The sequence below is a fragment of the Vanrija pseudolonga genome, chromosome 6 (assembly GCF_020906515.1).
Source record: "Vanrija pseudolonga chromosome 6, complete sequence".
In the NCBI taxonomy this organism is placed as follows: domain Eukaryota; kingdom Fungi; phylum Basidiomycota; class Tremellomycetes; order Trichosporonales; family Trichosporonaceae; genus Vanrija; species Vanrija pseudolonga.
In genome coordinates, this window is record NC_085854.1 from 2,082,258 (window position 1) to 2,108,297 (window position 26,040).

The window sequence follows — 26,040 nt, forward strand, 5'->3', positions numbered from 1 at the left end:
TTGATTCCGCTCACTCAGTTCAGGTCCGCATAGAGTCAGGTGAGTCTCGGCCGCAACGAGCAGCGAGCGGCGGGCGGCGGGGGTTGCTTGGCTTGGATGGGAGGAAGGAGGAAGGAGAGGAAGGGGAGGGGAGGATACCCACACTGGTGCTGCTGCACCCTGGCGGCCGTCAGTCTCCCTCACTGCAGCCCACCACCCCTGCCCAGGCAGTGATCCCCCCATCTACCACCGCAGTACTGCGTGCAACCCACTCGATTCCATTCCACCCGTCCATTGCACACATTGTCAACTAGTACGAGCCTCCGACTTGGGGTCAGACGACGACGACAACGACGATCAAGGCGACTTGGACGACGACAATAACAACGACGCCGGGCCACGGATCACTCACTGGCAACAACAAGCCTGCCCTCCTATTGTCAATCATCAACCCAACGCCCCCCGCCCCGCACGCACGCACGACGCACTTCCATCAGTCAACTCACCCTCGTCAGTTCTGGACCGCCGCGACCCGGCTCTGCAGTGTTACATCCCGTTTGATCACGAGGTGAGTAGTAGTAGCTAGCATTCAGCACGCCGCCGCACAAGCACAGCACGCGGCACCGCACCACCCGCACCACCCCTGCATCTCTCTCCACCCGGCGGCGAAGCGACCACGGCCTACGCCGACATGACCGTCGCTGACGACGCATCTCAGGCATACACTCTTCCCCACGTTATAATATCGAGCGTGGCCAGCACCACGCATTAGCATTTTCTCCATCGTCGAGGCCGGATCAAATCGAATCGCATTTTGCACGCCGCACGCCGCCGCGACGACGCCGAACGCCACTCCGACGCCGCCGCAGCTGCACCCGCCGACGCCACCACAACCACCCCTTCCTCTTCTTCACCGCGCCGCCGCCGGATGGACACGTCGACCATCTCGTTCTCCGACGACCCCGTCCCCGACTCGCCGCGCACCCTCTCGTCGCACTCTGAGCACCCCGAGCCTGGACCGCTCGCGCACACGTTTATCGGCTCGCCGCTGACCAAGCTCAAGGAGGGCGACCAGCCCGATCCGCTGCCAAAGCTCCATCTCCACGCCGAGACGAGCAAGAGCAGCAAGAGCGAGACGGAGCGTCCCTCCAAATCCCGCCTGCCCAAGTTCTCCAGCCCCCGCAAGAGCTACTACAGCTATCAGGTCCAGCTTGAACCAACAATGGGCGTCAAGATGATGACCCTCGACGAGCCCGAGGGCCCGCCGGCCGTGTTGATAATCTTCATCCCTATTCTCGTCGTCATCCTCACCGTTCTCCTCGGTGTCCTCATCTTCCTTATCGCCCTCCTGTGTCTCAAGCGCAAGAACGGCATCAGGCTTACTGAGGACGGAGGCCCCCTCGACCTCAGCAAGGGAGAAGGAGTTATCGGCGAGGGCGGTGTCGAGGGCGTCGAGGCGCGATGGCTCGAGACTGCCGATCCCGACGTGCGCGAGGCGTATCGTCGTGCCAAGGGTGAGTACACGAGGCGAGGCAGACGAAGAACGGTGTGCTGACTGTGCGCAGACTGGCAGATGCAGTACCCGCCTTCCTCGGTACCCACCGACATCACCCTGTCTCAGTTCCTGTCTATCCAGGAGAAGGGCGTCTCGGCGTGGGCGTTTGAGCCCGACTACGAGGAGAACCTCTCGCTTTACGTCCAGTCTCGCACCGAGATCACCTTCCTCTCTGACGGACCCGGCATGGCTCCCGCCGAGGGCGGTGGCAACTCGGTCATGGCAAACCTCCCATTGCCAAAGTTGAACGAGGTTTACTACTGGGAGGTCAAGATGTACGACAAGCCCGCCACCACCGAAGTCGCCATTGGTCTCGCGACCAAGCCGTACCCCTCCTTCCGACTTCCCGGCTGGAACCGCTTCTCGGTCGCCTACTTTGCGTCGGATGGCTTCAAGTCACACAACTACCCGTTCACTGCCTCGTCTTACGGCGCCCCGCTGGCGGAAGGAGACGTGCTGGGCGTCGGGTACCGCCCCCGCACCGGCACCGTGTTCTTCACTCGCAACGGTCGCAAGCTCGAGGACTGCTACACCGGTTTGAACCGCCTCAACCTCTTCCCTACGGTTGGTGCCAACGGCCCCTGCACTCTCCACATCAATCTCGGCCAGGCTGGATTCGTCTTCATCGAAGCAAACGTCAAGAAGTGGGGCCTCGCGCCCATGGTCGGCACCCTTGCGCCTCCACCCGCCTATGGCAGTGAGCGCGGCAGCATCCTCCTCGACGCTGGATACGGTACCCCGGGTTCGAGCCAGCCCCTTGCAGGCCACGGTGGCATCGGTGCCCTCCTTGAGGCTGCTCGTGCTCGCGCTGCCGCGCAGCTCGGCTCGACGCCGGGATCGACCGCTCCCTTTGCTCGCCCCGTTCCTGTGGCTGGTCCCTCGGCGCCTTCCACTCCTCGCGCCTCTCATCGCCGCCACCGCAAGCGCAACACGGCCACCTCGATCCCATCGGTCCCCAGCCCCCTCCGTGCTGGACGCGGTGCCGATGCTGGTCCTTCGTCTTCGGCTAGCCGTTCAGCGGACGCCGAGGAAGACCCAGTCTCCTATGTCTCACCAACCGACACGCCTCAGGTCACGACCAGGGTGCCCTCGGTCGACATTGAGGACGAGGAGTCGGCATCCGACGAGGAGTACACCGAGCCCAGCGCTGCGAGCAGCCTCCTCTCGCCAAATCCCCCAACGCCGGGACACCTCGACATTTCATTGCACTCGCTCCGTGGCGGCATCGGCGGCTACTTTAGCTCGCGCGGCGGTAGCCGCTCGAACCGGTCTGATGGGTCTGGGGCCTCGAGCGGCACAAATTCGGGCGACAGCGGCAGCACTGTCCGCCCGGGCGTGCAGCGTTCTCCATCCCTAGGCCCGCCCGAGGACTCTCCTCCCCCACCTGGCTACGCGCCGCTCGACCCTCACGTTTACAGCCAAGGGCTGCCTGCCGATCTTCCGGAAGATCTCATCAACCAGGCGATCGCGGCGATGAACGATGGCGCGTGAGCGCGGTTTCGGCATTCTTGTTGTAGTGATAGCATACTAACTCGTGTTGTTTCTGCTAGGCCGTCTACAGAAATCTACGAGCAACGCGTTGAGGCGACTACGCACCCGGCGGTGGAGACTGCAGCCGCCGCAGCGGCTGGACCGTCATCGTCGAGCTTGTCAAGGACTGGATTGCTACCCCGGTCGCCGGGATCGAGTCGCGACTCTGGACCCTTTGGTTGGCTGGCCGGTGTGTTTGGTGGAGGGGGTTGAGAGCGGTAGTAGTAGTAGAGCACGGCACGGTTTCTTCACACATTATTCAAACATGTAGTCGCACTGTATGGTACTTTTAGCTGGCACTGGAACAGCAAAGCGTGACGAGGTGCAGCGACTTGTGGCTTATACAATGGGGTGGTCGTGGGTGGCGCGGTGTAAAACGCCCGCGGGCCAACTGTGACCCCCTCCCTGCCTGGCTCGCCTCGCCTCACCCACCGACCGACCGACAACCCTCGACGGCAACTTACTCGGTCATGACCATGTCGCACTTGAACCAGTAATCGCGCACAAGAAACCCACGCACAAGCACAGCGCAGCAGCCAGCCAGCGACCCAGCGAGTCAGCCGCCTGACAACCCGCCCAGCCAGACGACGGCGCTACCCCGGCCTCTAGCTATAGCGCGCAAGGCTGCTAGCAGCCGGGTACTCGAGCCGAAGGCTACGGTACGCGAGCGAGCCAGCCAGCCAGGATGCCTGGTGCAGCGTCGGGCGGCGCTGGCGCTACAGCTCCAGCAACGCAACAAAATGTTCTTGTAGCTGTCGACGACTCTGCTCCCCCGGATATCAGCAGCGCGACAGCAGCGACCATCACGCTCAACTCGCCGCCGTCGACGTCGGACCCAGCCGCCGCCGCCGCCGGATCGTCCTCCGTGTCGCGCATGCCGAGCCCGCTCCCAGTGCCCGTGCCGCTCGCGCGGGGGTCGTGGGGCGGCGTCGCCGTGTCCGCCTCGCTGCCTGCCTCGCCGGACGTGCACACGCCGACGCACGCGACGCACGCGCAGGCGTACGCGCACGCCAACACGCACTCGCCGTCGAGCGTCAAGAGCTCCCCCGGCCCTGGGGGGCTGCGCGCCCCCGCCCACTCGCTCCTCATCCCCACCGACCGGCCGCTCGAGGAGCTGGAAGAAACGTGGCTCCCCCGTCTGGGGAAGGGCCGCCTCCGCGTCGCGGGCGAGATGCGCCTCCCGGGCTATGCGCTCTACGGTATCCGCAGCTGGTGAGTGCGCGTGCGATGCCAGAAGCTCACGCAACAGGGACCTCTCGCGTACCCACTGGGCACTCACGATCGCGACCTACACCGGCAAGGTGTCGGAACAAGTACGTCGGCGGTTAGGTTGGCTTCTGACCCCAGATATCATGCTACGTCCTCACTCCGCCGCCAGAGTTCTCGGACGACAAGGCGATGGCCGAGATCGCAGCGGCTACCAAGGCGCTGACGGCGGAAATGAAGGGGCTGGTACGACAGGTGAGCATGGCGGCGAGGGCAGGGCTGACTGAGCCAGACCGAGTACGGAACGATCATCGTCTCCTCGCCCATCGTTTACGGGCAGGAGGTCTCGCCCATCCTCGTTGGCGACTTTCGCGAGGCCGCACCATACCTCGTGCTCAATACTGGCCTGAGACGGCTGGGCTGCGGCGGCCGCGCCGCGATGGGCGTGGACATGCCCGTCCCGCCGGTGCAGCGCAAGTTCTACGAGTCGTACCGCGTGCCGTTTAGCGGGGATCCCTCGATCGCTGCCGGCGGAGCTGGGCGCGGCGCGGGCTCGCCGCCAACATCGCCGACGACGGCGTCCATGAACCTCGGAAACGGGCACAGCCATGGCAACGGGCATGCGCACGCGAACGGGAACGGACACGGCAGCCACCACCACACGGCGTCGGCGCCTTCGCCGGCCACAACGCGCCCGCTGACCGTCTCGACGAAGGGCCACGCGCACGCCGGCAGCATGAGCCCGCCCGGCAGCGCGCTGAGCCCTGGGACCAGCTCGCAGTCGGTGCTGTCGAGCCCCATCTTCCTCAACGTCGTCGAGATCGTCAAGTTGATACAGGGCGCACTGGCGCTCTGGGGCCTGTATGGCGCGGATCACGAGGACGGGCCAGAGCTCGACGGGCTGTTCTGCGACGAGACGAAGGCGGCCATCTTTGAGTGGCGCCGTGTCATGGGCATGGACGAGTCGGAGGCGTTGAAGCTCGAGGTGGGTGGAGCCAGTCGAGGGTTGGGCACTGGGGCTGACGGTTGCAGAACGAGACATCCGGCGGCTGTATCGACCCCAAGACGCTCAGTACGCTGTTGAGTTCGGTGACGAGCGTCAGATACCAGCTCGCCACCATGGGCGTGGACAAGCTTCCCCGCGACCCGTTCAAGTCGACCCGGAGGTTCCTCAACGTGCTGCGGTCGACATTGCAGCAGTACCACCAAAACGTCACGCCATACCTCTCCGTGTCTTCGATTCGCAAAATAGGCTCGTGCTACGTCGACGCAAGAAAAACACACGCGACCGACGCCTTGAAGGTACACAAGTTTTTGCTTTCGGGCGTGGCGTCGGCCACAAGCACGCTGTCGGCCGGACTGAAGGGCGGCAAAGACGACGACTCGACGCCACTGAGAAAACGCGAACAGCACCTGCGCTTCCGCGGTGAAGGCGACGAGGAGTGCGGGCTGGGCCTCATCGTGCCCGACAGCCAGGTTGGCCCCGCCGCCGCCCCCGACGTCATCACTTCCGACCTCGACGCGTACACCAAAGGCATCCTCAAGACGAGAGAAAAGGACTGGGACACGATGGGTGCGCGGCGCATTGCCGACATATGGAACGGGACGCTGGTGCAGGAAGGCGAGGGAGGTCGTCACTACAGTCGTCTACGCGCCTTTGCTCGCCGTGGACGAACTGTGCGAAGCGAGTCGGAAGAAGAAACAGCACCTGGCGCGATCGGCGCAACGTTCAAGGGCATGACCACGAGAACGGGCGCTGCGTTGAAAGGCGGCTTCGGATTGGTAAAGTGAGTAGTAGTTCGTTGGGTAGTTGACATTGCTCACACACCACCACAGTCGGTTGCAACACGACAACACGTCAGACTCGGACGTCGGCGCCAGCAAGACAAATAAACGCAACAACGTCCCCACAGTGGTCGAGCCCAGCCACGACGACTACGCAATGTCGCGCTCTCCTAGCCCATCTGTGCCGCTCGGCCTCCGCGACCGCTCTCACCTTGACCTGCCCAACTCGCCCTCGCCGGTGCAGTCTCGTCATTCGGCTGCCACGACCAACGCGGGCATTCGCCACTCGCCGAGCTTCCTGTCAGACCTGTCGGAGAATGATGCCTCCAAGGCGGGCTCCAGCAAGGCGGCTGCCGACGACGCATCCCGCCGACGCCCGCCGTCGACGCTCGAACGTGCACGCTCGGCCATTCCACTTTCACCCCTGGGCCGTGCAGGATCGGCAGAAACGGGGCGGACGGGCCGCGTGCCTAACTGGGCGGCTATCTCTCGCCCGTTCGCCATGGAGCGCACGGCAAGTGATGGTGCAGACGTGATGCTCGACCCGAACGCAAACGAGTGGGACGTTACCAACCCCAGCGGCACCGGTCGACGCCAGTTCCTCGACGGTCATATCGAGGACGCGGGAGGCATCGTGCTTCCCAACCGCAAGAAGCTTCTGCGGCGGTCGTCGCTCAAAGAGCCAATGTCAGAGTACCGCAATGTGCGGGTCAAGGCGGCCGAACACCTTATGATCGACGTCGAGATGTGCGCGGTCGTGTGGGAGCTTCGCAAGCGCGAGCAAAAGCTCGCCCAGCGTGTCGAGGACATGAAGGTGAGTGGTAAAGAAGAGGAGGGTTGACTGACGTCACAGGCGCTCGAGAAGAGTTCATTCCTCGGCACGCAAACGTTCTTTGACGGACTCAAGAGCCGGCGCGAGCGGCTGGACGCGCTCGAGAACCAAGCTCGCACGTTGCGGAACGAGCTGTCGCGCGCGACCAACGAGGACATTGACGAGGACCAGGACCTCGAGCGCGAGTCTGAGCGCATCATGTTCAAGCTGTCCGAGGACACCAACTCGAACGAGGTAGCGTGGGGCCTGCGCGAGCTCGAGAGGACGTACGAGCAGATGAGCGAGGAGGCGAGGAAGTGGGAGGAGGAGAGGAAGGTGGAGGGGGTGGACGGGGCCGTGAAGAAGAAGTCGTGGTGGAAGCCATGGTAGCGGCGTGGCAGGGCCATGTCAGTATAATAGGCCAAGGGATGTATTCAATGCATAGAGTGGGGTGTGGGGTGAGCGCCGAAGGCGCGACCGGTTGCTGTCTGTCTGTGTTGTCGTCGTCGTCGTGTCGTCTGGATGGGCACTAGATGCGCTCCATCTCTTCCGGCTTGGGCGTGGTTTTGGCGCTTGTCGCTGTCGCTGCTGGTGTCGTCGCCGCCGCGCCAGTCGCTCCAACGTCCCCCAACCCCAGATTCTGCATGCTATCGCGCTCCATGAGGCCCTTGTCCATCCTGCAGGCGAGGTAATCGCGCGCCTCGGGACGGCACTGGCCGCCGTCCGACCCGTGCGACTTGAGGCACTTCATGTATGACAGCATGAAGGTTTTGCATTCGCCTGGGGAGTGAGCGAGCGTCAGCGGGCGGGGGTGGGGCAGCACGACAGCGGCGGCAGGACGAGGAGAGGAGATAGAGGAAGGACGAGGGCGGTGTGGTGCCCGCGACGCTGCGCCCCGTTCACTCATGAAGCGACTCACCGTCATGGTCCAAGGGGAACGACCCGCGCTGCGGCGGCGTGACCTTGAAGCTATCTCCCCAACCTCCTGGGCGTCCGAACGACATGGCGATGTGGTGGGTGGTGGTGGTAAGGTGGTGAGGTGAAGAGTGTGGAAGTGAGGTCGAGACGTGCGGACTCAGCCCGAGATTTCAGTCGGTGGCCGTTTTGACCTCCACCTCCCGGCGAGACCCGGCGGTGGTGGCGGCGTCAGTGGAGTGATTTGGCCCGTCCACGCCCACGCCGCAACCGTCCATGGTCGTCGCACTCGTACATCGGCTATGCGCAGCAGGCCAACTACAGCCCAGCTGCCTTCTATCTGTTCCGTCGTTCGTAGTATACTGATAATGTAGGATCACAACAGTCTGTCTTTGCGCGCGCGCCAGGCGGCGCCGTCGGCGTCGGCGTCTTCGCGCCTCACCCTCCCCCTCTCCTCCGCCTAGTCCTCCTCGTCGCCGAGCTCAAACGCCTCGCCGGCGACAATACGGCCATACTTGACCTGCGGGCGGGGTGCGGGCACGGCAGGCTCCGCCGCCTCCAACAACCCGCGGCCCTCCTCGCCGGCCTCTTCGACGCGGCGGGCGGCCGCGGCGCGCTGCCACCCGACACTGGGCATGGGGAACATGAGGCCCAGCACACGCGCGAACAGGATCCAGCTCGCGAACCACGCCATCGTGATCGCCGCCGCGGACAGCATGCACAGCGTGCCCGTGTACCCGTGCAGACTGCCCGGGTCGAGGCTGTCCCCCGGCCCCGTGCGCGCCTCGGGGTTGACGCACGGCCGGTTCGCCGTCGCGGGGAACATGGTGTACACTACCGCTGCGAGCGGCCACAGCAGGAAGAGGAGCGTCGCGAAGGCTACTTCGATCGCGCGGTCGTGCGTGCGCAGGAAGGACAGGCTCTCGTCGTCGTTCCATGACAGCTGGCTCGGGTCGGACGGCTTGGTGAAGTGGACCGCGAGGCTGGGGCGGGTTAGCGGCAAGCGCGGGGCGAGCGTGCGGGGCAGCTGGGGAACGCGACATACCATGTTATGCCGAAGATGGTGGAGATGACGCCCGTGACGATGATGAAGACGCTGCCTCCAACTGCGAGAGTCAGCTCGCTGCCGGGAAGCGCCAGCTTACCACTCGACCCCGCCATGCCGGCCAAGATGGCCGCGCACACCACCACGCCGAGCGAGCACACCACCAGCGGGACATAGGACCACAAACGGCCCTCGGCAAACTTGTCGCGTGGCGCGGGGGGCGGCGAGAAGTCTGGCGCTGCGGCCGCCGCCTCGACCGCCTCGACCGTGCCGTACGTCGACCGCAGCGCGCTACTCGGCCCTGCGGCGGGCTCGGGGATCGGCGCGAGCGCCAAGTCCCAGAGCACGAGTCCGCCGCCCTTTGGCGAGCCCGACTCGCTGTCGCTCTCGCTGAGGAGCGAGTGGCTCATCTCATACCCCGGCTTGCAGATCGACGAGAGGATGACGAGGAGTAGGGCGAGCGATGAGACGGATAGGAGGTGTAGCACCGCCAGGTCGAACGTGAGGAGCGGGCAGGCGGGGAGGCGGACGACGGACAGCGAGCTCGCGCAGACGCCGTCGTTGACTATCACGGCGGAGAAGGCCATGGTTGCGGCTGGGCACGTTAGCTCGCTCAAGCTATGTGGCTCCCGCACGGCGGGGTCGGGGTCTACGCACACGTCCATAGGATCCACATCATGGCGGCAAAGTTGAACTCGATCCGGTCGAGGTAATACCTCCAAGGGCGGGGCACGAGCGCGTCGACGCCGCGCAGGAGCAGCACGCCCGCCAAGCCCGTCAAGCCGACGAGCACGATGACGCCGCGCACGTCGCCGGAGTAGTCTTCTTCGTCCTCGTCGCCGCCCGAGCCCGAGTGATGCGTGCCCTCGCGCCCGCGCGAGCCGTGGAGCATGTCGCCGACTGCGAGGGGTCAGCATGGTCGCAACGTAACGCAACGCAACGACCCACCGCCGTTGGTTCTTGGCGCGCTCGACGCGATCGCCGCCACTGATAGGATGGCGATGAACGCGTGCAGCGCCCACCTGCTCTGCGAGGCCGTTAGGAGGGCTGGCATCGGTGTGCGTGGGGGTGTGAGTAGTGTACTGTGCAGTGCAGAGACAAGCAGGCAGAGGAAAGCGCGTCGGGTGTTGGCGGCGGCGGCGGCGGCAAGGCGGCGGCGGACCACGAGCAACATGTGATCAATCACCCGCGAGCACGAGTCGAGCCAGCCGGGCCAGTTGGGGTGGGGAAACAAGGCGGGCGGGCGGCAGAGCCAGACGCGGTGCCTGGTGGACTAACACTGGGGTAAGACATCGTCCATGACGTCGTGCCGGTGACTGCGAGATAAACACAGAGACGGTCGCCTTGATGCATTCGGGCATTCGACATGCGGTGCATGCTGCCTCTTGGCTCTCCTAGTTGCAGTGTCAAGGCCCTCGGCGGTCGTTGGCCCTGCCCGCTGCTGGTGGCGACTGACTGACGGCACCGGCGCCGCCCTCCGAGGGATCATCACTACCGCGAACGTGGGGCTCCTGCCCTGGACATCCCGACGGCGCAGCATCCCCACTGCACAACCTCCTTCCCAACCCCCAGACCCGCCCGTGGCACACATGCTCCCTGCATACCTATTATGACCGCCTAAAGTACAGTGCATTTCCCCCGTGCTGTGGCCTGTGGCCTTTTGGAGCCCCCTGGCCTCGCGACGCGGAAATGGGTGGTGACTAGAGGTTTGATACGGAAAATACTACTACTTTGCTTAATCACATAATAACGACCCGATCCACCGCCTAGTGGATGGTCTGACCCTTCTCGACATCACGGTCCTTGCTGTCCTCAATGTGGTCGGCCTGGTGCTTGCCCTCGTGACCAGGCTGGGGAGCGACAAAGTCGGGGGCCTCGGCAAGACCACCACCCTCCTGGAAGGCAGTCTTGGCCTGCTCAAAGTGGGCTCCGTCGGCCTCGGGGCCAAGGAAGAGCCAGAAGAGGAGCCAGGCAGCAACGATACCGATGAGGATGCCCTGGATCTTGGCGTAGTCGGGGATGGAGCAGGCGACCCAGGAGCCAGTGCAGTTCTTCTTGGTGGGGTCGGCGATGCGCAACGAGTTACCGGCAGTAGCCTCGATCTGGGCCGCGCCCGACGAGACCATGTTACCGAGCTGGTAGGCGACACCGGCGAACGAGGCACGGAAGGCGGGGGGCGAGACCTCGCCGAGGTAGATGGGGACGATACCCCAAGCACCCTGGACACCGAACTGGACCCAGAAACCGCCGGCAGCGAGGCCGCCAAACTTGGTGGGCAGGATCCAGAGGGGGATGAAGCACGCGGTGATGATGATGAAGACCATGGCGGTGAGACGACGACCAGCGTACTGCGAGAGGTAGCCGGCAATGGTGCCACCGGCGACGGCACCACAGTTGGAGATGATGGTGGCGCGCGACGCCTGCTTGGCGGTGAGGAACTTGGTGGTCTGGAGGTACTTGGGGTAGAGGTCCTGCGAGCCGTGCGAGAAGAAGTTGAAGCCGGTCATGACGAGGACACCCCAGATGCAGCGGACCCAGTTGGTCTTGAACATGTTGCCAATCTCCTTGAAGAAGCGCTTGGCGGTGGCACCCTGGTTGAGTCCCTCGGCCTTGAGCTGCTCACGGGCGAGGATGTACTGGCGCGACTCGGGGAGGCAGGCACGGATAATGGCGGCCGAGAGCGAGAAGCCGGCACCGATGAAGTAGATCGAGCGCCAGCCGTACTTGGAGTTCTGAACGACAGTGAGGTTGATGACGGCGGCACTGGGTGGGGCGTGAGTGCGTGGTTTGGGAGACTGACCATGGGTCCAACCAACACTTACAGGAGGTAACCAACGGCGTAACCCTGCTGCAAGATACCCGAGATGAGACCACGGGCCTGGACGGGGACGTTCTCGAGGGCGCTGCGGCGTCAGCAAGTGCGCGATCAAGGGACATGGCCACAAGAGGTGCCACTGTGGGGGAGGTGGGGTGGAGGCCGTGCACGTGACTGCAGCCGCCATGGATGGGCCGTCGCCTGTGTCGGCAACACACCCATCGTCGTCGGCGCCGCCGGAGCCGCGGCAGGGGCGGCGAAGGGATCGGACCCACTCTGGTGCCCTCATGACTGGACAGCTGACAGCCCAGCTGACAGCCCAGCTGACATCCAGCTGACACACTTCCCTACCCCACCATGACACACCACGACACACCAGTCTAAGTTCAACTCACGTAGCGGCAGCCTGGCCCCAGATACCGCCCATGACGATACCGAAGATGGCACGAACACCAAGGAACTCCTGGAAGGTGTTGACAAAGCCCGAGGCGAGCTCAAAGACGGCAATCAGAAGCAAGTTGACAACAAGGGTCCACTTGCGACCGAAGCGGTCGGCGAGCAGACCGAAGAGGATAGCTCCGAGCGAACGGAAGAGGAGGGTGAGGGTGATGGCCGTGGTGAGGGCATGGTCGCCGCGGTTGAACTGCTTCTCGAGGGGCGCGAGGGTGACCGACACCTGCGGGGAGTCAGCATGGCGAAAGACGAGAAGGGAAGACGAGGAAGGGGGTCTGTGCAGGTGCACGCGGGGGCTAGGCGACTAGTTTCCCCGGCGGCTCCGTGTGCAGCGCTTGCGAGAGCCGGCTGGTATGTCGCCTGCATCGGCCGCCATCGGGGTAACTCACAGCAAAGTAGTCAAAGCTGCGCAAGGTGTTAGCAAGGTGACAAGGGCTTTGGAGGTGCAAGGTGCAAAGGGAGGCCCGGTGCGGGGGAGGCGGGGGTGAAGCTGTCTCCGGTGGCGATCGCCGGACCAACGGAAAAATATCACCCCTCCTCCTCGTCGCGCCGGCCTCGTCCTCCTCGCACCACTCGAGTCCGAGTCGACTCACCCGTCACAGGTCCAGGCCCACCAGCCCGAGAAGAAGTAGAGCCAGTCCATCCAGCCAAGGAGACCGAGCAGCTTGATGGGGTTGTAGATGACCTCGTCGTCGCTCGTGTTGGTCTTGCGCCACGAGGGGATGGCGGCCTGGAAGAAGGTCTTGTCACCACGGTCGGCGTGCCAGCCCTCGAGCTGGCCCCTGAACGAGGTGGGAGGGTACTTGTGCACGATGGCATGCTCCTCGTCGCCAGCGTCGTACTGGGTCATCGTGGTGGAGATGGGGTGGAGGAGGAGGTGGTGGTGGTGATGTGAAGAGATGGGGAGAGAGGTCTACGGTACCAAGCGAGCGTGTCGTGTCGGTCTACGTAGCACTGGTCAAGCAAGAAGAGTGACCCTCAAGGTTCTGAAGAGGGGTCCCGAGGTGAGATGTGGGCACGGCTTATATACACTGCTGGCACAATGTGGGGGATCGGGTCGGTTGGTTGTCGTCGCGGCAGCAAGGCGGGGGGGCGGGCGGGCGAGCTGGCCCACCGACCCACCCAGCGGCGAGATTTTTACATTCGATCTGTCTGATCTTTCGGTCCTGTTCGGTGGCGGCGGAGACGAGACGAGCCTGACGCGCACGGCCTCTTTGATTGAGATGCCTGACTGACGCTTGACGCTGGCTGCGGCCGAAGCGAGAGGGGAGGGGCCGGGCCGGAGAGGGGGGGGGGCGACTGCTTCCTGTTGCGGAGAAGAGCGAGTGGGCGGGGTGGGCCACGGTGGGCTCCCCGGGTCGCCCGCGCGTCCTTGCGAGCGCAGCACGCTTGCCCCACCCCACCATCCCAACTCTGTTCCATTGACAGTCAAGCGTGCAGCAGCGGCGCGAGATGCGAGCCAGACACCTGTTTGATGGTTCAGTCACCAGGAACTGGTCGCAATGGTGCAGGACGGGCCGCTTAGGGTGGCGTTGCTGTAAATAGCAACATTGGCGGTCAATGCCCCTGGCCAAGCAGCCCATGTGAACACCGACCACGGCATCGCACCCTGGCCAGCTTGCCCATTGTTTGCAATCCAACCCCCGTCAAGGAGCATGACTCTTGACTCGGCACCGTTGGCAAGCTGGCGCAGCGCCCATGGGCCCCGCATCCAGACGGCCGCTTCGACCGCTTCGACCGCCGGACCGCAGCGCGAGAGGAACCAGCACGCGGGGTCGAGGGCTGAGGGCAGGCAGCCAAGGGTCACCGAGAGCCGTCCATCCCCACACCCCCCGACCGGCTGTTGGCTCGTTGCCAAACCTCGCTCGTTTAGGGGGGTAGCCCGGCGCCAGCGCTGCGGATAGTCCGCTGTTTCACTCGCTGCTGCTCGATCTGAGCTGTGAGTGGCTGGGCCAGCCGTGGCCGACCCCACGCCGGTGCCGCATTCGAAAATCAGCCCCGCGCCGCCGCCGCCGTCCCAACAACTGGAATGAGCTGCCGTCGGCGATAGTTCGTATCTCGGAGCAGAACGGACACAGTCAGCGTTCTTCTGGGGATGATTGGAATCATTAGCACCGGCAAGTGACGGCTGTGGGCAGCGGACGCGCAGCAGGCTAGTGGCGCCCTCGTCATGTTCATCACACCGAGGCCTGGTCTCGCGCATCCCGTCGCCATCACTGACACATTCAGTACACCGTCCACTTGTCTTGCCCACCTGTGGGGAGTGCGGGGTATCGCTGCTACTCCACATGCATCTGGGAATACTCGGGCGACGGGGACAGTCGCACGGCGCGCGTCGACGTCGACATGATGGCGATGCGAGCGAGCGAGCGAGCTGCTGCGGTTTGTCCTGTCCAGCGAACCACTTCCCACACTCGACTACTGCCAAGAGCGTTGCTGCGTATTTTGAGTGCGAGTGAGTCTTGGCAGCGCGATCGTCCATGAATCAGCGGACCGTGCAGAGAAAAAGGAAGCCAAATGTCCGCCCTCGGCCCCCTCGAGGAGCCGCCGGGAGCACTGGACGCACACCGCAACTGCCACCCGGGTATGTCAGCCATGCAAACCCGCTCGCTGCGTGCGTTTCGGAGCCAGTGTTGCTCAAACAATGCGGTTTCGCCACGTCCGTGCTCGCGCCAAAGCCACAGGGGTATGCAGACAAAGCGACGTGATTTCCACGGGCCACGGTACGCTCCGCTCGGGCCCCGTCCACGTTGGGCCCATCGGGAACCCGGCGAGAATAGCCCTGCGCCTCATGTCCGCCCGCTGGCGGCGTGGAGCGGCGGAAAGATGCCAGCGTAGGTCCGACTGGGGGCCGCTGGCCCCGACGAAAGAGCGCCACGGAGAGCCATGGGGCGGCGTGTGGCGCCGTGTCGCCGAGGTACGCTCGCCGCCGTGCGAGGGTACTTACTGGACACACGCCGCAGGCCGAGCGAGGTCGCGGGCGCCGTACGCATATCACCGGCGGCAAGCCCAAAGGCCCGAGTTCGTTGAAACGACGCAGTCTGCCCCTCCTGTCGCGGACGGCGCACTGCTCGCTGCTTGTGACCACGACCCCGACAAGGAGGCAGTCACCACCACGCCCGAGTCTCCCCGCCGGGCGGTATAGCCGGTGGGTGTCGGCGCGAGGAGCACGCGAGAGTTGTGCCGCCGCGCGCCGCACGAGGCAGTGTCTGCACGTCTGCATGTCTGTGGCGCCGTGTCGACAGCCATGCCATGCGAAGACTGATGCCACACATGAGGTGCTGGGGCGATTTCCCACTTCTCATGCCTCGGCCAGTCGGCAATTAATCGGTCAATTCCACCCACTCAGCCAGTCAGCGCTCAGCATTCCTCCAAATTCGAATCTCTCTGCGTCGTCGTCGCCAGTCGCCAATCGCCGTGCATCTCTTGGCATGCTGCGCGTAGGGCCGACGGTAGCGAGCAGGGATGGGAGCGGAGCGGCAGCCGCAGCAGCAGCGGCGCTGAGCTGGAGCCGCTCGCACGAACGCCGGCGGCACGTCACCGCCGGCTGGGGCGCTGAGGGCCGTGGGGAAGCAGCGCCGCCCACATGCTCAGGTCAAGTCAGGTGCAGATGATGACTAGGCACTACACTAAGATCGAGGGGTCCACCCAGCCGTCCTCTGGGCCCTTACGGCCGGTGACTTTTGGCGACTTTATGCGAGGCAGCATTGGCGAAGCGGAGACGGGGCGTTCGAAATGCAGCTCGGGGCGTTCGAAATCGATAAGAGCAGCAGTGACAGACGGAGGTCCGGAGCTCGGTGGGGCTCGGAGTGGTGACCGGCGGGCTGTGGGGTCGCCTCGGGAGGAGACGGTGCGCTCGTCGTCGCTGCGGCCTGGCCTCGTGTCGGGGTCGTCTTGGCTCGTCGGTGCTTCGTGTCGAGGGTGTTGCTCTCGTTATCCCCTTCTCCCACTGCTCGTCTTAATTTCGGACATCACCGTTGCTCTCGAGTCTCGAAGGTTCATATCTTTGGCCTCCTTGGCCTATGGACTTCTCGCGACTTTCATCTTCACTCGTTCATCGCAGTCCATGCGCATCTTTTGTCGACTCGGGGTTGGTGGCGCGCCCATAAGTAATCCAGTTGTTCTTCAGCTCGCTCAGGCGAGATGTGTCCGGTGCGAGGTGAGCAAGGTGTCGGCTGACTTTTGGAGACGAGACTGGTGGATCTCACTCAGTCGGTAGGGCGGCATGCTCATTCTCGGCCCGCGACCCCTCCGAGCCCTCCGAGATCCGAGCTTCCCGCGTGTCCTCCGCGTGCGCCGAGAAGCCGTCTTGCCAGCGTCCCGGCGTCCCGGCTTTGCGCTGCTGCACCCATCTCCGCTCCCCCACCTACCCCACTCTTTGTCCTTTGTCATTGCCCGACGGCCTTCGGCGCCGAAATCACGTGCTATGAGGCAGTTGAATCATCTGCAGCACCTAGCCCTGCCACTCTATCTCCATCTCCGGTATCACAACGTCTGCACCTCTGCTCCAACTCACACAGAGCTCTGTCACTCACACCCACTCACCCACTCGCCGCTCACACGACCGCCGAGCTCACGATGGACGGTGCGATGCCCTCCACCACGAACCCGTCGCCGCCCGGCGCGCCGCGGTACCTCACCCACATTGTGCCCTTCACCGCTGGCGGGGACAAGCTGCCAATTGCGCGCGTGGGCGAGTTCCGGACCGCGCACTACTCGCAGAACGACACGAGCCTCAACGACGCCCTGTGGAGCCTGTACCCCGTCGAGAAGAGCCTCGAGGAGCTCAAACGTCGCGAGGTGAACGCGAAGGCCGCATGCGACAGGTGAGCTGTGGCATCTGCGATACCAGCTAACAACGCCAGGCTCATCCCGCCCATGTCGCGCAGGTACGACCGCAATGCTCTTGTCACCGGCGTGCCGATACACGAGCACGGGCGCATCGCGGCCAACCTCCACACCCTGCGCATCACGTACCACCGGCTGCTGAACGACCCCACGATCGACGTCGAGGCCAAGGGCGACGGCCGGCCCGCGGTCGACATCCTCCTCGAGCGCAAGAAGCTCGGCCTCGTCGAGCCCCTTCAGACCCTGCTGCCCCGCCTACATCAGCTGAACGAGATGAGCAAATGGTGAGGCTGTCCTCTTCCGCGCCGCGCTCACCCCTAGCCACGTCTCAAAGCAGTACAAGCTCGCCATGCTCAGGTGGTGCCGCGCTCTGATCGACATGTACCCCTGGACTGCGACACCGCTGATCTTCACGCACGGCGAGGCGTTTGGTCTGCGGATAGGCCCACTCGAGGCAGACCTGTGGAGCAAGATTGCGACGGGCGCGGTGCACCTGTCGACCGACGACCCGTCGTGGGCCATCGTCGCCAAGTCGACGGCATGGGCGGCCATCAGCATGCGGTACAACACGCACCGACACCTGTCGCTCGCGTACCAGCGTGAGTGGCTGTGTCCACCTGCCTACCTGCCTGACAGACGCTGACGGAAACTCACAGGGTGGTGCAAGGGCAAGTCGCTGGACAAGCTGGTGGGGCAGTTCATCCCCCCGCACCTGATCTTTGCGCGCGCGCTCGCCGACCCCGACCTCGCGCTGCGCGACCTCATCGTCAAGATCTGGGCCGCTGACCCAGACGACGGGTCGTGGGCCCACCAGCAGTGCTACAATGGCCATGTGACGTGTGTGACGACCATCGAACACATTCCGGTGACCCGCAGCGCACTGCCAGGAGGCTGCTTCGATCTCGACAGCGAGGGCCTGCCGATGTTCCCCGTCGGCATGGAGCACTGAGTCGGTGGTGTGAGTGGTTGTGCCTTCCTGAATGTTTGCACGGCTGACCTCGCCATCAGGATGCCTGCAATTCACTGTTGTTGTACTCTACTTGTTGCATGGGATGTCGTGATGGGACAGAAGTCGACGAGGGCGCGAGAGCATGCCCCGCGCCCGACACGCGTCTCACCTCATGTTTGGGCGCTGATCATTCCACCAAGCCTCGCACCACGCTGGGCGCGACGCGGCGCCCTCAACACACACACTCACCCACCCACTCACCGTCTTCCCTCTTGACTCTTCTCTCTCTCTCTCTTCTTTTCCTCTCACCTCAACATCACCTCTAACAGTCACTCCTCACCACCGCAACCATGGGAGGCATCGAAGAGCTCAACAACCTCGTCATGAAGGACTTTTGTCCCTATACCGCTGGCGGCGACAGCATCAAGAACATCCGCGTGGGCTCCTTTGAGCAGCGTCACTACGAGCAGGACGACAAGTCGCTCAACACGGCCCTCTGGGACATGTACCCCGTCGACGCTCCGCTCGTCGACCTCGACCCCGAGCTGTCCATGACCACCGACGTCCGCCAGCCCAAGTATCACCTCCTCGACCAGTGAGTAGTAGCCATAGCCACTGACGTCACGGCCGTCGAGGCCGTCACCCAACGTGGCCAAAGGACCCCCCCCCCCCCCCAACCCCCGAGCTGACACCCCAGGCCATGGGAGGCGGGCAAGCTCCTCCCGCCGTACGCTCTCGCCGACATCGACGCCAGCATCGTCGATTTTGAGAAGATGCGCGTTGCGAAGAACCTCCTCTCCGTCAACCGCGCCTTCCTCGCCACGACGACGGGCTTCACCCACTACCACTCGTCGCTCAAGGGCGTCGGCCCCGTCTCGGCGCGCCTCGCGCAGAACAAGAAGGGTGCCAAGACCAAGGCTCTCCCCGAGCTCATTGCGGCGCTCGGTGCGAAGAAGGACGCGGCGAACAAGTGGGTCCGGAGCTGGGCCGGGGGCTGACCACACCAATCAGGCTGTTCATTGCCAAGAAGTACCTCCCGGGCATGAAGGAGTATGTCAAGATCCTCATTGAGCTGTACCCCTGGTCAGCGACGCCGCTCATCTTCACCTCGGCCGACGCGTTCAGCACGGGCATCGCGCAGCTGTGAGTGTGGCACTGAGAGTGGCACCGCTGACATGTGTCAGCGAGTCGTCGGTGTGGAGCAACATGGCGGGCACGGCGCTCAACCTTGCGAAGAAGGACAAGAACTGGTACATTGTGGCCATGGACGCGTCGTGGGCCGTCATCACGATGCGCTACGTCGCGAGCAAGCTGCTCTGCAAGGGCTACGACCGTGAGTGGTGGAGCGGAGGTGGGGTAAGCTGATGCCAGGCGCCGGCAAAGCCATCACCGGCTGGGGCGTGGTCCCGAAGAGCACGACGGATGCCATGGAGCTCGCCGAGCTGGCCAAGAAGGTCGAGGCGGTCGGAGCGAAGCACGGGAACAACACGTGGGCGCACAAGATGTGCGTCGACGAGCACAAGGGCTGCTGTGAGGTCGGCGAGGCGGATGCCGTCTCGGCCGTGAGTATGCCTCACGGCGCCGCTGACGCCTAGCTCGGCGAGAAGATCCAGAACACGCTGTGATTGCGCCCGACGATGCGATTGCAACTTGGTGCATGCTGGCGAAGCAAGATGGCTTGTGGTGGGATTGAGTGAAGTAGTATGGCACAGTGGATGAAGATGGGTGGTGTCTATGAATGATGAAATGTACAGTCCTCCTACTAGCTGGGGAACACGCTCGCAGCGAGGCCGCCGAGCAGCGTGCTGCCCGAGGTGTAGAGGAACAGGCCGCCATAGTTGGTCGCGCCGTATGCGCCCGCGGCGCCAGACCAGGGCTCGAGCTTGAGCAGCGCAGAGGACACGGGGCCGGAGGTGAGGCTGCCCACGCCCTTGAGGCACGAGAAGATGGCCATGACGAGCATGGGGAGTTGGGGGTCGCCGTCTGCGCGCGTGTGTCAGCTCCGCCGGTCTACCAACCCACCAGATATCGTCGTGATCAGACGCGACCAGAACGCCGTCATGCACCCCGCGCTCGCGCCCCACACGAGCGTGAACGCGAACAGCGCCGCCGGCTGCGTGCCAAAGCCCCAGAGAAGGGCGCTGCTCAGCGCCGCGACGACACACGAGGTCAGGATGGCGAGGCGCGCAGGCAGGTGGTCGGAGAGGTATCCGTTGAGCGGGAAGCCGGGGATCGTCACGGCTAGGGGTGGGTGTCAGCACCGCCGCCATGGCCACGACACGCCGTCATGGCCTCACGCCCACGCACCATTCATGAGCGACACCAGCAACGTGCCGTTGGCGTGCACTGTCGTCGCGAACGTCGGCATCCAGACCAGTGGAATAATGTTGCCGAGGTTAGACAGCGTGACGAACACGAACCCGATCCACGGGGCCGGCGTGCGCAGGAACCCCCAGTCGACGGTATTGACGCGCATGCGGCGCGGGCTCGACTTGGGCGGCCGCGCGACGGGCACGCGGCGGCGCACGAAGAGGAGCGCGGGCGCGCACACGGCCGCGAAGAGCACGCCGAGCGTGATCATCGTCGCGCGGTAACCTATCCTTCTGAGCAGCGCCGTCACGATGAACGGGAAGATTGTCCCGCCCGCGCCGGTGCCCGCGTACATTATCCCCGAGGCGAGGCCGCGCTTGGCGTGGAACCACTCGAAGAGGATGAGCGGGCAGGGGAAGTAGAGGGCTGAGGAGCACAGCGTCAGCCGTGCGACAGGCTGAGGGAAGCACACTACTCACCTACGGCGAAGGGGTACAGGCAGCCAAAGGTCGCAACCAGGTGCCACGCCTTGGTAGCAAACCCGCAGCTGACGAGCCCGATGGCCGCGACGACGAGCCCGGCGAGCTGGATCCGGCGCTCGTACCACGGCATGGCGGTGAGGAGGCTGGTGGTGATGTCAGCTCGGCTCAGGTTCTCTTGTCGCCCGCCACAACTCACGGCCCGACCACAGCACCCGCAAAGTACAGTATCCCGTTCGGCAGCGTCGCGGCGAGCGTCACCGTGCTCTGCTCCTCGGGGAACATGTCGCGCCAGTACGCCTGCAGGATGCCGACGGAGAAGGGCAGGCCCCAGACCATGACCTCGATGGTCGTCGCGGCGAGGAGGAAGGCGTACGCGGGCGTGCCGCCGTCGATTGGCGGGAGGGCGGGGATGCGCGCGGCCTCCTCGTCGCTGCTGCTCGGGTCGCCCAGCTCCTGGTCCTCTTCCTCGTCGAACACGGCGAGGTCGGTCGCCGACGCCGCCGCCGACGGGGGCAGCGACGGCCCGGGCGCAGGCTCGTACTTCGCCAGCGGGGTCATCCGGGCCAGCGGCGACAGCGCGCCGTCCTCGCGCGTGACGGACGACACGCGCCGCGTGAGCGTGCTCAGCCCGTACGTCTCGGCAGCAGCGGGCGCAGACGGGCGTCGCGCGCGGACCGAGTGGGCGTGGCTTTCGTCGGGGTCGGGGGCGTCGTCCATCTTGATTGAGCGAGTGCGTGAGTGCGTGAGTGGCGAAAATGCATGCATACACCTCTTGCCGCTGTTGTTGTCAAGCACGCAAAGCTGCAACTGCGCGTGGAGGTGCCGGGTGGAGGCCAAGGCACGTGCTCGGCCTTAAGCGGCTGATACCGCCGGTTCGTGTCGGCGCGGCGTCCGAGGTGCTGCGAGGTGGTCGGCATGCCCAGGGATGTCTTGCCCTGGACATGCGAGCTCCTCGTGCGAGACGAGACACGCCGGTAGGCGCACGCGGGCACGTTGGTGCTCGGGCCTGCGCGTTAGTGTTGGTCGGTTCGTGGCGCCACACACGCCCGTCGCCCAGCGAGTCGCACGCCACGCCCAAAGGCTCAGCCAGACCCAGACTCAACCCACGCCGGTAGCCCGTCGCCCCCATCCGCACGGCACCTGCCGGTCGGCACGACGTCGTGACTGACTGACGTGAGCCGAGCCGAGCGCATGCACGGCGAGACGAGCGGCGCCCGTGCCCCAGCTCGCCGAGCGATACGCCCGCGCCCAGCGCCCGCGGGCAGGTGTGTGTCGCTGCGGGCGGGCGTGACTCGTGACTCGCTCGGGCTGGTCGTCGCCCCCCGCCCCCGGCCCCAAGGTTGCGTTAGCCAACCCGGCAACGAACGTGCGGGCCTCGCCTTGGGGCGAGGAGCGTGGGAGTTGGCCTGGACGTCAGCCCGCCAGCGCCGGGTACCGCCCACGTCCGTGTGGATAAGATAAGTGTGGCATGTCGTGTGTGTGGCGCAATCTAATCTCGCACCGTTAGTCCCGAGACGCTGCGCCCTCCCTCGTCGACGGGCATCGGCACAACATCCTCGATCCACCCCCTCGCCCGCTCGCTCGCTCGCACCACCACTACACACCGCCCGACCGCCTCGTGTCCTCCGCGCTCCCATCCCACGCCACGCCTCGCGGATCATTCGCACGCCGCGCAATTGGGGTTGGGGCGAGGGCGTGCGCGCGGGACTTGCCGTGTCGTGCTGGTGGGGCTGGCGTGAGACTGCCGGCTGCGAGACTGCCGCTCGCCGCTCACGCCAGACCACCAGAATCGTCTATATAACCCAGCCCTCTGGCGACCCCTGAACCTCATCAGCGCACTCCTCTTCCTCTCTCAACAGCTCTCAACAACTCTCTCTACAAAGCACCAACTCAACCCCAACAACCAAACCAACAACAACATGACCTTCACCAAGACCGCCGCCTTCGCCAAGGTCCAGGCCAGCGGCCTCGAGCAGCAGGGTCTCGGTGTCAGCGCTGGTGTCGGATCGCTCCTCGGCGGCGCCCAGTTCACTGGTGTCGACTCGCTCCTTGGCGGCGCCCAGTACACCGGCGTCCACTCGCCGCTCGGTGGCGACCAGTTCATCTCCGCCCAAGGCCTCGCCGGCGCCCAAGGCTTCACCGGCGCCGACGCCAACGTCGCGGCCCTCCTCAACACGCCCCTCGCGCAGCTCCGCGCCAACCCCGCCCTCCACTCGCAGTACGCCCACCTGCCTGCTCTCGTCATCCGCACCGAGGAGCTCCCCGTCCTCCAGCCGCTCCCCAACGTCCTCGGCCTCCCCCACGCGACCTACCCCGAGGCCTTTGACGTGCGCTACACCGAGGTCCTCTCGCGCGAGGCCGGCCTCCTCCCGCAGGCTGCCCGTCTCTGGCCCGCCGGCGAGGTCTGCGCCCAGTCGTACTCGGCCCTCAACGCCCCCCTCCCCCTCTGGGACCCCCTCAACGTCTTCGGCGTCCTCGACAACTCGCCCGTTGCCGGCCTCGGCGCCCCCATGATCCAGCGTGCCGTCCTCGACGAGCGCCGCGCCGCCCTCGAGCTCACGCTCGCCCACCCCGCCTGGCGCTCGCCCATCACCTCGGTCATTGGCTTCGAGGCTGAGCTTGCCCAGGTCGACCGCGAGCTCGCGCTCCGCCGTCTCCGCCACATCCAGGCGGTCATTGCCGCTCGCTACTTCCAGCACGCGCGCCTCGCCGCTCTTGGCAACGCCGACATTGCGCCCATCGGCCACTGGCGCCCCTTCCAGCGCTTCTCCCACCTCGGCTGGGGCAACGTCGGACCCATCGTCCACGGCTACCTCCCTTCGCTCCTCGGCTCTGTTCTTGTCGCCCCCGAGGCTGTGATGGGCTCGCACGGCATCATCGCCGAGCTTGTTCGTGCCCGCATCCTTGGCGACATTTACGAGAACGAGATTGCCTGCCTCGGCCCCGACTCGTTCTACGCCTACCCCCGCCACATTATCAACCCCGACAACGTTATCCTCGCCGTCCTTGCAGGCGTCCACCGCTTCATCGAGCGCGACGACTTTGAGCTGGCTCAGCGCCTCGCCTGGACCGAGAAGTACTTCCACGGCACTACCACCGGTGGTTTCGACTCCATCTTTGAGGCTCAGTCCTTCGACCAGGACCTCTCGCGCCGTCTCGGTCTCGTCGGCGCCTGGACTGAGAACGCCTGTGGCCTCTACGGCTCGCCTATCGGCCGCAACCTCCCCCAGCGTCTCGTCGACTGCGGCGTCGACCCCCTCGCCATCACTCGTGCCCAGTTCGCCGGTCTCTTCCCCTCGTGCTCGGCTTACCCCGTCTACCCTGGCGGCCGCGCCATCTCCCGCATCGGCATCCCCGCCGGCGACATCGGCGCCGCTACCATCGCCGCCCGCCTCGGTCACCTCACCCACCTCTCCGGCTGGGGCGGTCTTGGCCAGGCCGTTGACCGCGACCTTGCTGCCCGCTTGGTCCGTGGCGGTGTCGACCGCATGCTCGCTTACGGCCTCATCGGCGAGATTGTTCAGCGCAACTTTGCCGAGCACCTCGTCCACCGCGGTGTCGAGCGCTCGATCGTCGACAGCTTGATCCTCCACAACATCATCCCCGTTGGCGTTGATCCCCTCTACGCCCTCGACTCGCCCATTGACCGCGCCTACGCCGACCGCCTCGTCGGTGCCGGCATCTCGTCCGTCATCTGCGACCACCTCGTCGGCTCGCAGCTCACCCGCGACCTTGCCGACCGCCTCCAGTACTTCGGCACCCGCTCGCACCTTGTCAACCGCCTCATCCTCTCGGGTCTCGTCCCCACCACCCAGTACGGCTTCATCCGCGAGCGCCGCGCCCTCACCCAGGGCGACATTCAGTTCGCCAAGCAGATCCGCGCCCGCGTCAACGCCGAGAAGGCTGCCGAGCAGGCTGCCACCTCGGCTGCCACCGCTGCCGCGACCTCGGCCGCTGCCAACTCGGCCGCCGCCACTGGCCTCCCCTCGGTCGGCTCGGGCATCGCTCGTGCTGACGGCATCGCTACCCCCTACGAGGGCCGTGGCACCGCCACTGCCCACGGTGTCGCCACCCCCACCTTCGAGACTGGCTTCGGTGACCGCCTCGGTGGCCTCGACGCCTCCTACGGCCGCCTCGGCATCGACGAGGTCAACGCTATCCGCACCGCTGATGCCCTCGCTCGCACCACTGTTGTCGCCGAGCCCGACTTTACCGGCTCGCAGACCCACATCATCGACACCAAGGTCGCTACTGGCGGCGACTTTACCCGTGGCGGTCTCGGCCGCGCCTACACCAAGCGCTTCGTCGCGAGCCAGATCGCCAACCAGCTCGGCCACAACACTGTCGTCCACGGCGCCTACCGCGACTGGATCCGCGGCCAGGCTAACGCCTACGCCCGCAACCCTCTCGCGATCAACCGCTTCATTAACGCCGAGCTCACCGGTGACGGCAGCCCCCTCAACCCCGTCCACGTCGCCCCCATCCGCTTCGGCTCGCGCCTCTAAGCGGTGATGCTCGGCCTAGCGGCGTTGTATCAAAACACCCGACCGGCTGGCGGGTAATACTATCGTGAGAGGGTAGTCAATAGTGAGAGGGTAGTCAGCAGAGGGTTTATTGTGAATAGGCAAAGTATGAATCAGTTAACCAATGCGGAGCACAGCTGCAGCAGAAGATACGCTGACGAACTCCCCATACCTCCTCCCTTCCACTCTTCCCCTCATCCCTCGTCCCCCGTCCGTCCATGCACGCACACAAACAAACAGAACCACTAGATTCAGGGTGCCCCGGAGCGCCCTCTTGGCGCAGCGGGGGCGCTGGTGGACAGCAAGATCTGCCAAAAATGCCCCCATGGCGCAGGTGGTTAACGCGAGGGTCTCATATTCCTATATGAGCGTCGATACGACGTGAAATCCCTAGACCTGAGTTCGAGTCTCAGTGGGGGCATTAATCTTTTGCTTTGGGCGGCGCTGAATCCGATTCCGAACGAACGAAGGTAACCAACCCCCCAATTAGCCCCCCAAAGGTGCAAGGGGGAGAAATCACTTTCTGCCATTTTTACCCTCCCGAGAGAACGCATGCATTGCTCTTCGCCGTAAAATGAGTACATGGTTCCCACTGCATATTAGAACAAGCATGAGTTGTTCCGTTGCTCTACGTGCACTCGTTGCATAGCTGCAGTGAAAGGGAGTTGGGGGCGACGGACCAATGGATTGACCATTAGATATTCCTTGTTTCAGTTGATTAGCGGGATCAAATTGGGTATTCGCGACAACAACCGACAGGGATATGCCGATCAAAAAAAAGTCGGATGCTCGGATGGCCGCTAGCAGCCAGCCAGCCAGCCAGCCAGTGACCAC

The 26,040-nt window shown here is 64.7% G+C and overlaps 8 protein-coding genes and 1 non-coding gene across 11 annotated transcripts; 5 read left to right on the plus strand and 4 right to left on the minus strand.

Moving 5' to 3' along the window:
- Positions 1-259: 259 nt before the first annotated feature.
- ssh4_1 lies at positions 260-7,291 on the plus strand (the record flags this gene model as incomplete). Of its 3 annotated transcripts, XM_062775147.1 has the most annotated exons (10): positions 260-547; positions 698-1,493; positions 1,545-3,021; positions 3,848-4,276; positions 4,314-4,377; positions 4,412-4,525; positions 4,563-5,255; positions 5,303-6,057; positions 6,107-6,869; positions 6,909-7,291. In XM_062775147.1, 9 exons carry the CDS (start codon positions 908-910, stop codon positions 7,254-7,256), a joined length of 5,229 nt encoding a protein of 1,742 aa, XP_062631131.1. In that variant the 3' UTR covers positions 7,257-7,291. The 3 variants fall into 3 exon arrangements, with proteins under 3 accessions (XP_062631131.1, XP_062631132.1, XP_062631133.1); XM_062775148.1 differs by lacking the exons at positions 260-547; positions 698-1,493; positions 1,545-3,021 and adding an exon at positions 3,805-3,812; XM_062775149.1 differs by lacking the exons at positions 3,848-4,276; positions 4,314-4,377; positions 4,412-4,525; ... (2 more) ...; positions 6,107-6,869; positions 6,909-7,291 and having other exon boundaries at positions 1,545-3,409.
- On the minus strand, positions 7,288-7,989 carry COX19 (Cytochrome c oxidase assembly protein COX19). The gene is made up of 2 exons (XM_062775150.1): positions 7,786-7,989; positions 7,288-7,646 (listed from the first exon to the last, which is right to left on the minus strand). Exons 1-2 carry the CDS (start codon positions 7,868-7,870, stop codon positions 7,396-7,398), a joined length of 336 nt encoding a protein of 111 aa, XP_062631134.1. The 5' UTR covers positions 7,871-7,989; the 3' UTR covers positions 7,288-7,395.
- A 76-nt stretch (positions 7,990-8,065) lies between these two features.
- Positions 8,066-9,904, minus strand: LOC62_06G008606 (uncharacterized protein). The gene is made up of 5 exons (XM_062775151.1): positions 9,775-9,904; positions 9,484-9,726; positions 8,927-9,421; positions 8,827-8,887; positions 8,066-8,764 (listed from the first exon to the last, which is right to left on the minus strand). Exons 1-5 carry the CDS (start codon positions 9,878-9,880, stop codon positions 8,242-8,244), a joined length of 1,428 nt encoding a protein of 475 aa, XP_062631135.1. The 5' UTR covers positions 9,881-9,904; the 3' UTR covers positions 8,066-8,241.
- Positions 9,905-10,410: 506 nt separating this feature from the next.
- Positions 10,411-13,189, minus strand: JEN1_2 (Carboxylic acid transporter). Its single transcript, XM_062775152.1, has 5 exons — positions 12,688-13,189; positions 12,484-12,499; positions 12,037-12,317; positions 11,649-11,729; positions 10,411-11,589 (listed from the first exon to the last, which is right to left on the minus strand). Exons 1-5 carry the CDS (start codon positions 12,942-12,944, stop codon positions 10,593-10,595), a joined length of 1,632 nt encoding a protein of 543 aa, XP_062631136.1. The 5' UTR covers positions 12,945-13,189; the 3' UTR covers positions 10,411-10,592.
- Positions 13,190-16,605: 3,416 nt separating this feature from the next.
- On the plus strand, positions 16,606-17,891 carry LOC62_06G008608 (uncharacterized protein; the record flags this gene model as incomplete). The annotated part of the gene is made up of 4 exons (XM_062775153.1): positions 16,606-16,920; positions 16,960-17,226; positions 17,264-17,541; positions 17,599-17,891. The coding sequence occupies exons 1-4, from the start codon at positions 16,673-16,675 to the stop codon at positions 17,889-17,891; spliced, it is 1,086 nt and encodes a 361-aa protein (XP_062631137.1). The 5' UTR covers positions 16,606-16,672.
- A 350-nt stretch (positions 17,892-18,241) lies between these two features.
- On the plus strand, positions 18,242-19,516 carry LOC62_06G008609 (uncharacterized protein; the record flags this gene model as incomplete). Its single annotated transcript, XM_062775154.1, has 6 exons — positions 18,242-18,486; positions 18,589-18,861; positions 18,903-19,034; positions 19,076-19,242; positions 19,275-19,453; positions 19,487-19,516. The coding sequence occupies 6 exons, from the start codon at positions 18,242-18,244 to the stop codon at positions 19,514-19,516; spliced, it is 1,026 nt and encodes a 341-aa protein (XP_062631138.1).
- Positions 19,517-19,653: 137 nt separating this feature from the next.
- On the minus strand, positions 19,654-21,400 carry FFUJ_12242_3 (Fujikurins efflux protein; the record flags this gene model as incomplete). The annotated part of the gene is made up of 5 exons (XM_062775155.1): positions 19,654-19,874; positions 19,914-20,132; positions 20,199-20,627; positions 20,681-20,826; positions 20,880-21,400. The coding sequence occupies 5 exons, from the start codon at positions 21,398-21,400 to the stop codon at positions 19,654-19,656; spliced, it is 1,536 nt and encodes a 511-aa protein (XP_062631139.1).
- Positions 21,401-22,602: 1,202 nt separating this feature from the next.
- Positions 22,603-25,188, plus strand: LOC62_06G008611 (uncharacterized protein; the record flags this gene model as incomplete). The annotated part of the gene is made up of 1 exon (XM_062775156.1): positions 22,603-25,188. One exon carries the CDS (start codon positions 22,603-22,605, stop codon positions 25,186-25,188), a length of 2,586 nt encoding a protein of 861 aa, XP_062631140.1.
- Positions 25,189-25,525: 337 nt separating this feature from the next.
- Positions 25,526-25,627, plus strand: LOC62_06G008612. Its single transcript has 2 exons — positions 25,526-25,563; positions 25,593-25,627. It is a non-coding gene; the product is annotated as a tRNA-Met (tRNA).
- The last annotated feature ends 413 nt before the right edge of the window (positions 25,628-26,040 follow it).

Excerpts from the sequence above, each read along its gene's own strand:
- COX19 (XM_062775150.1), bottom strand. The coding sequence starts at position 7,870 with ATGTCGTTCGGACGCCCAGGAGGTTGGGGAGATAGCTTCAAGGTCACG. Across the intron at positions 7,647-7,785 it reads GTTCCCCTTGGACCATGACG|GCGAATGCAAAACCTTCATG; the intron begins GTGAGTCGCTTC and ends CTCACTCCCCAG.
- LOC62_06G008606 (XM_062775151.1), bottom strand. The coding sequence starts at position 9,880 with ATGCCAGCCCTCCTAACGGCCTCGCAGAGCAGGTGGGCGCTGCACGCG. Across the intron at positions 9,727-9,774 it reads CGCGCCAAGAACCAACGGCG|TCGGCGACATGCTCCACGGC; the intron begins GTGGGTCGTTGC and ends GACCCCTCGCAG. Across the intron at positions 9,422-9,483 it reads GATGTGGATCCTATGGACGT|CCGCAACCATGGCCTTCTCC; the intron begins GTGCGTAGACCC and ends TAACGTGCCCAG.
- JEN1_2 (XM_062775152.1), bottom strand. The coding sequence starts at position 12,944 with ATGACCCAGTACGACGCTGGCGACGAGGAGCATGCCATCGTGCACAAG. Across the intron at positions 11,730-12,036 it reads TGGGGCCAGGCTGCCGCTAC|CGCCCTCGAGAACGTCCCCG; the intron begins GTGAGTTGAACT and ends CTGACGCCGCAG. Across the intron at positions 11,590-11,648 it reads TACGCCGTTGGTTACCTCCT|TGCCGCCGTCATCAACCTCA; the intron begins GTAAGTGTTGGT and ends CGCCCCACCCAG.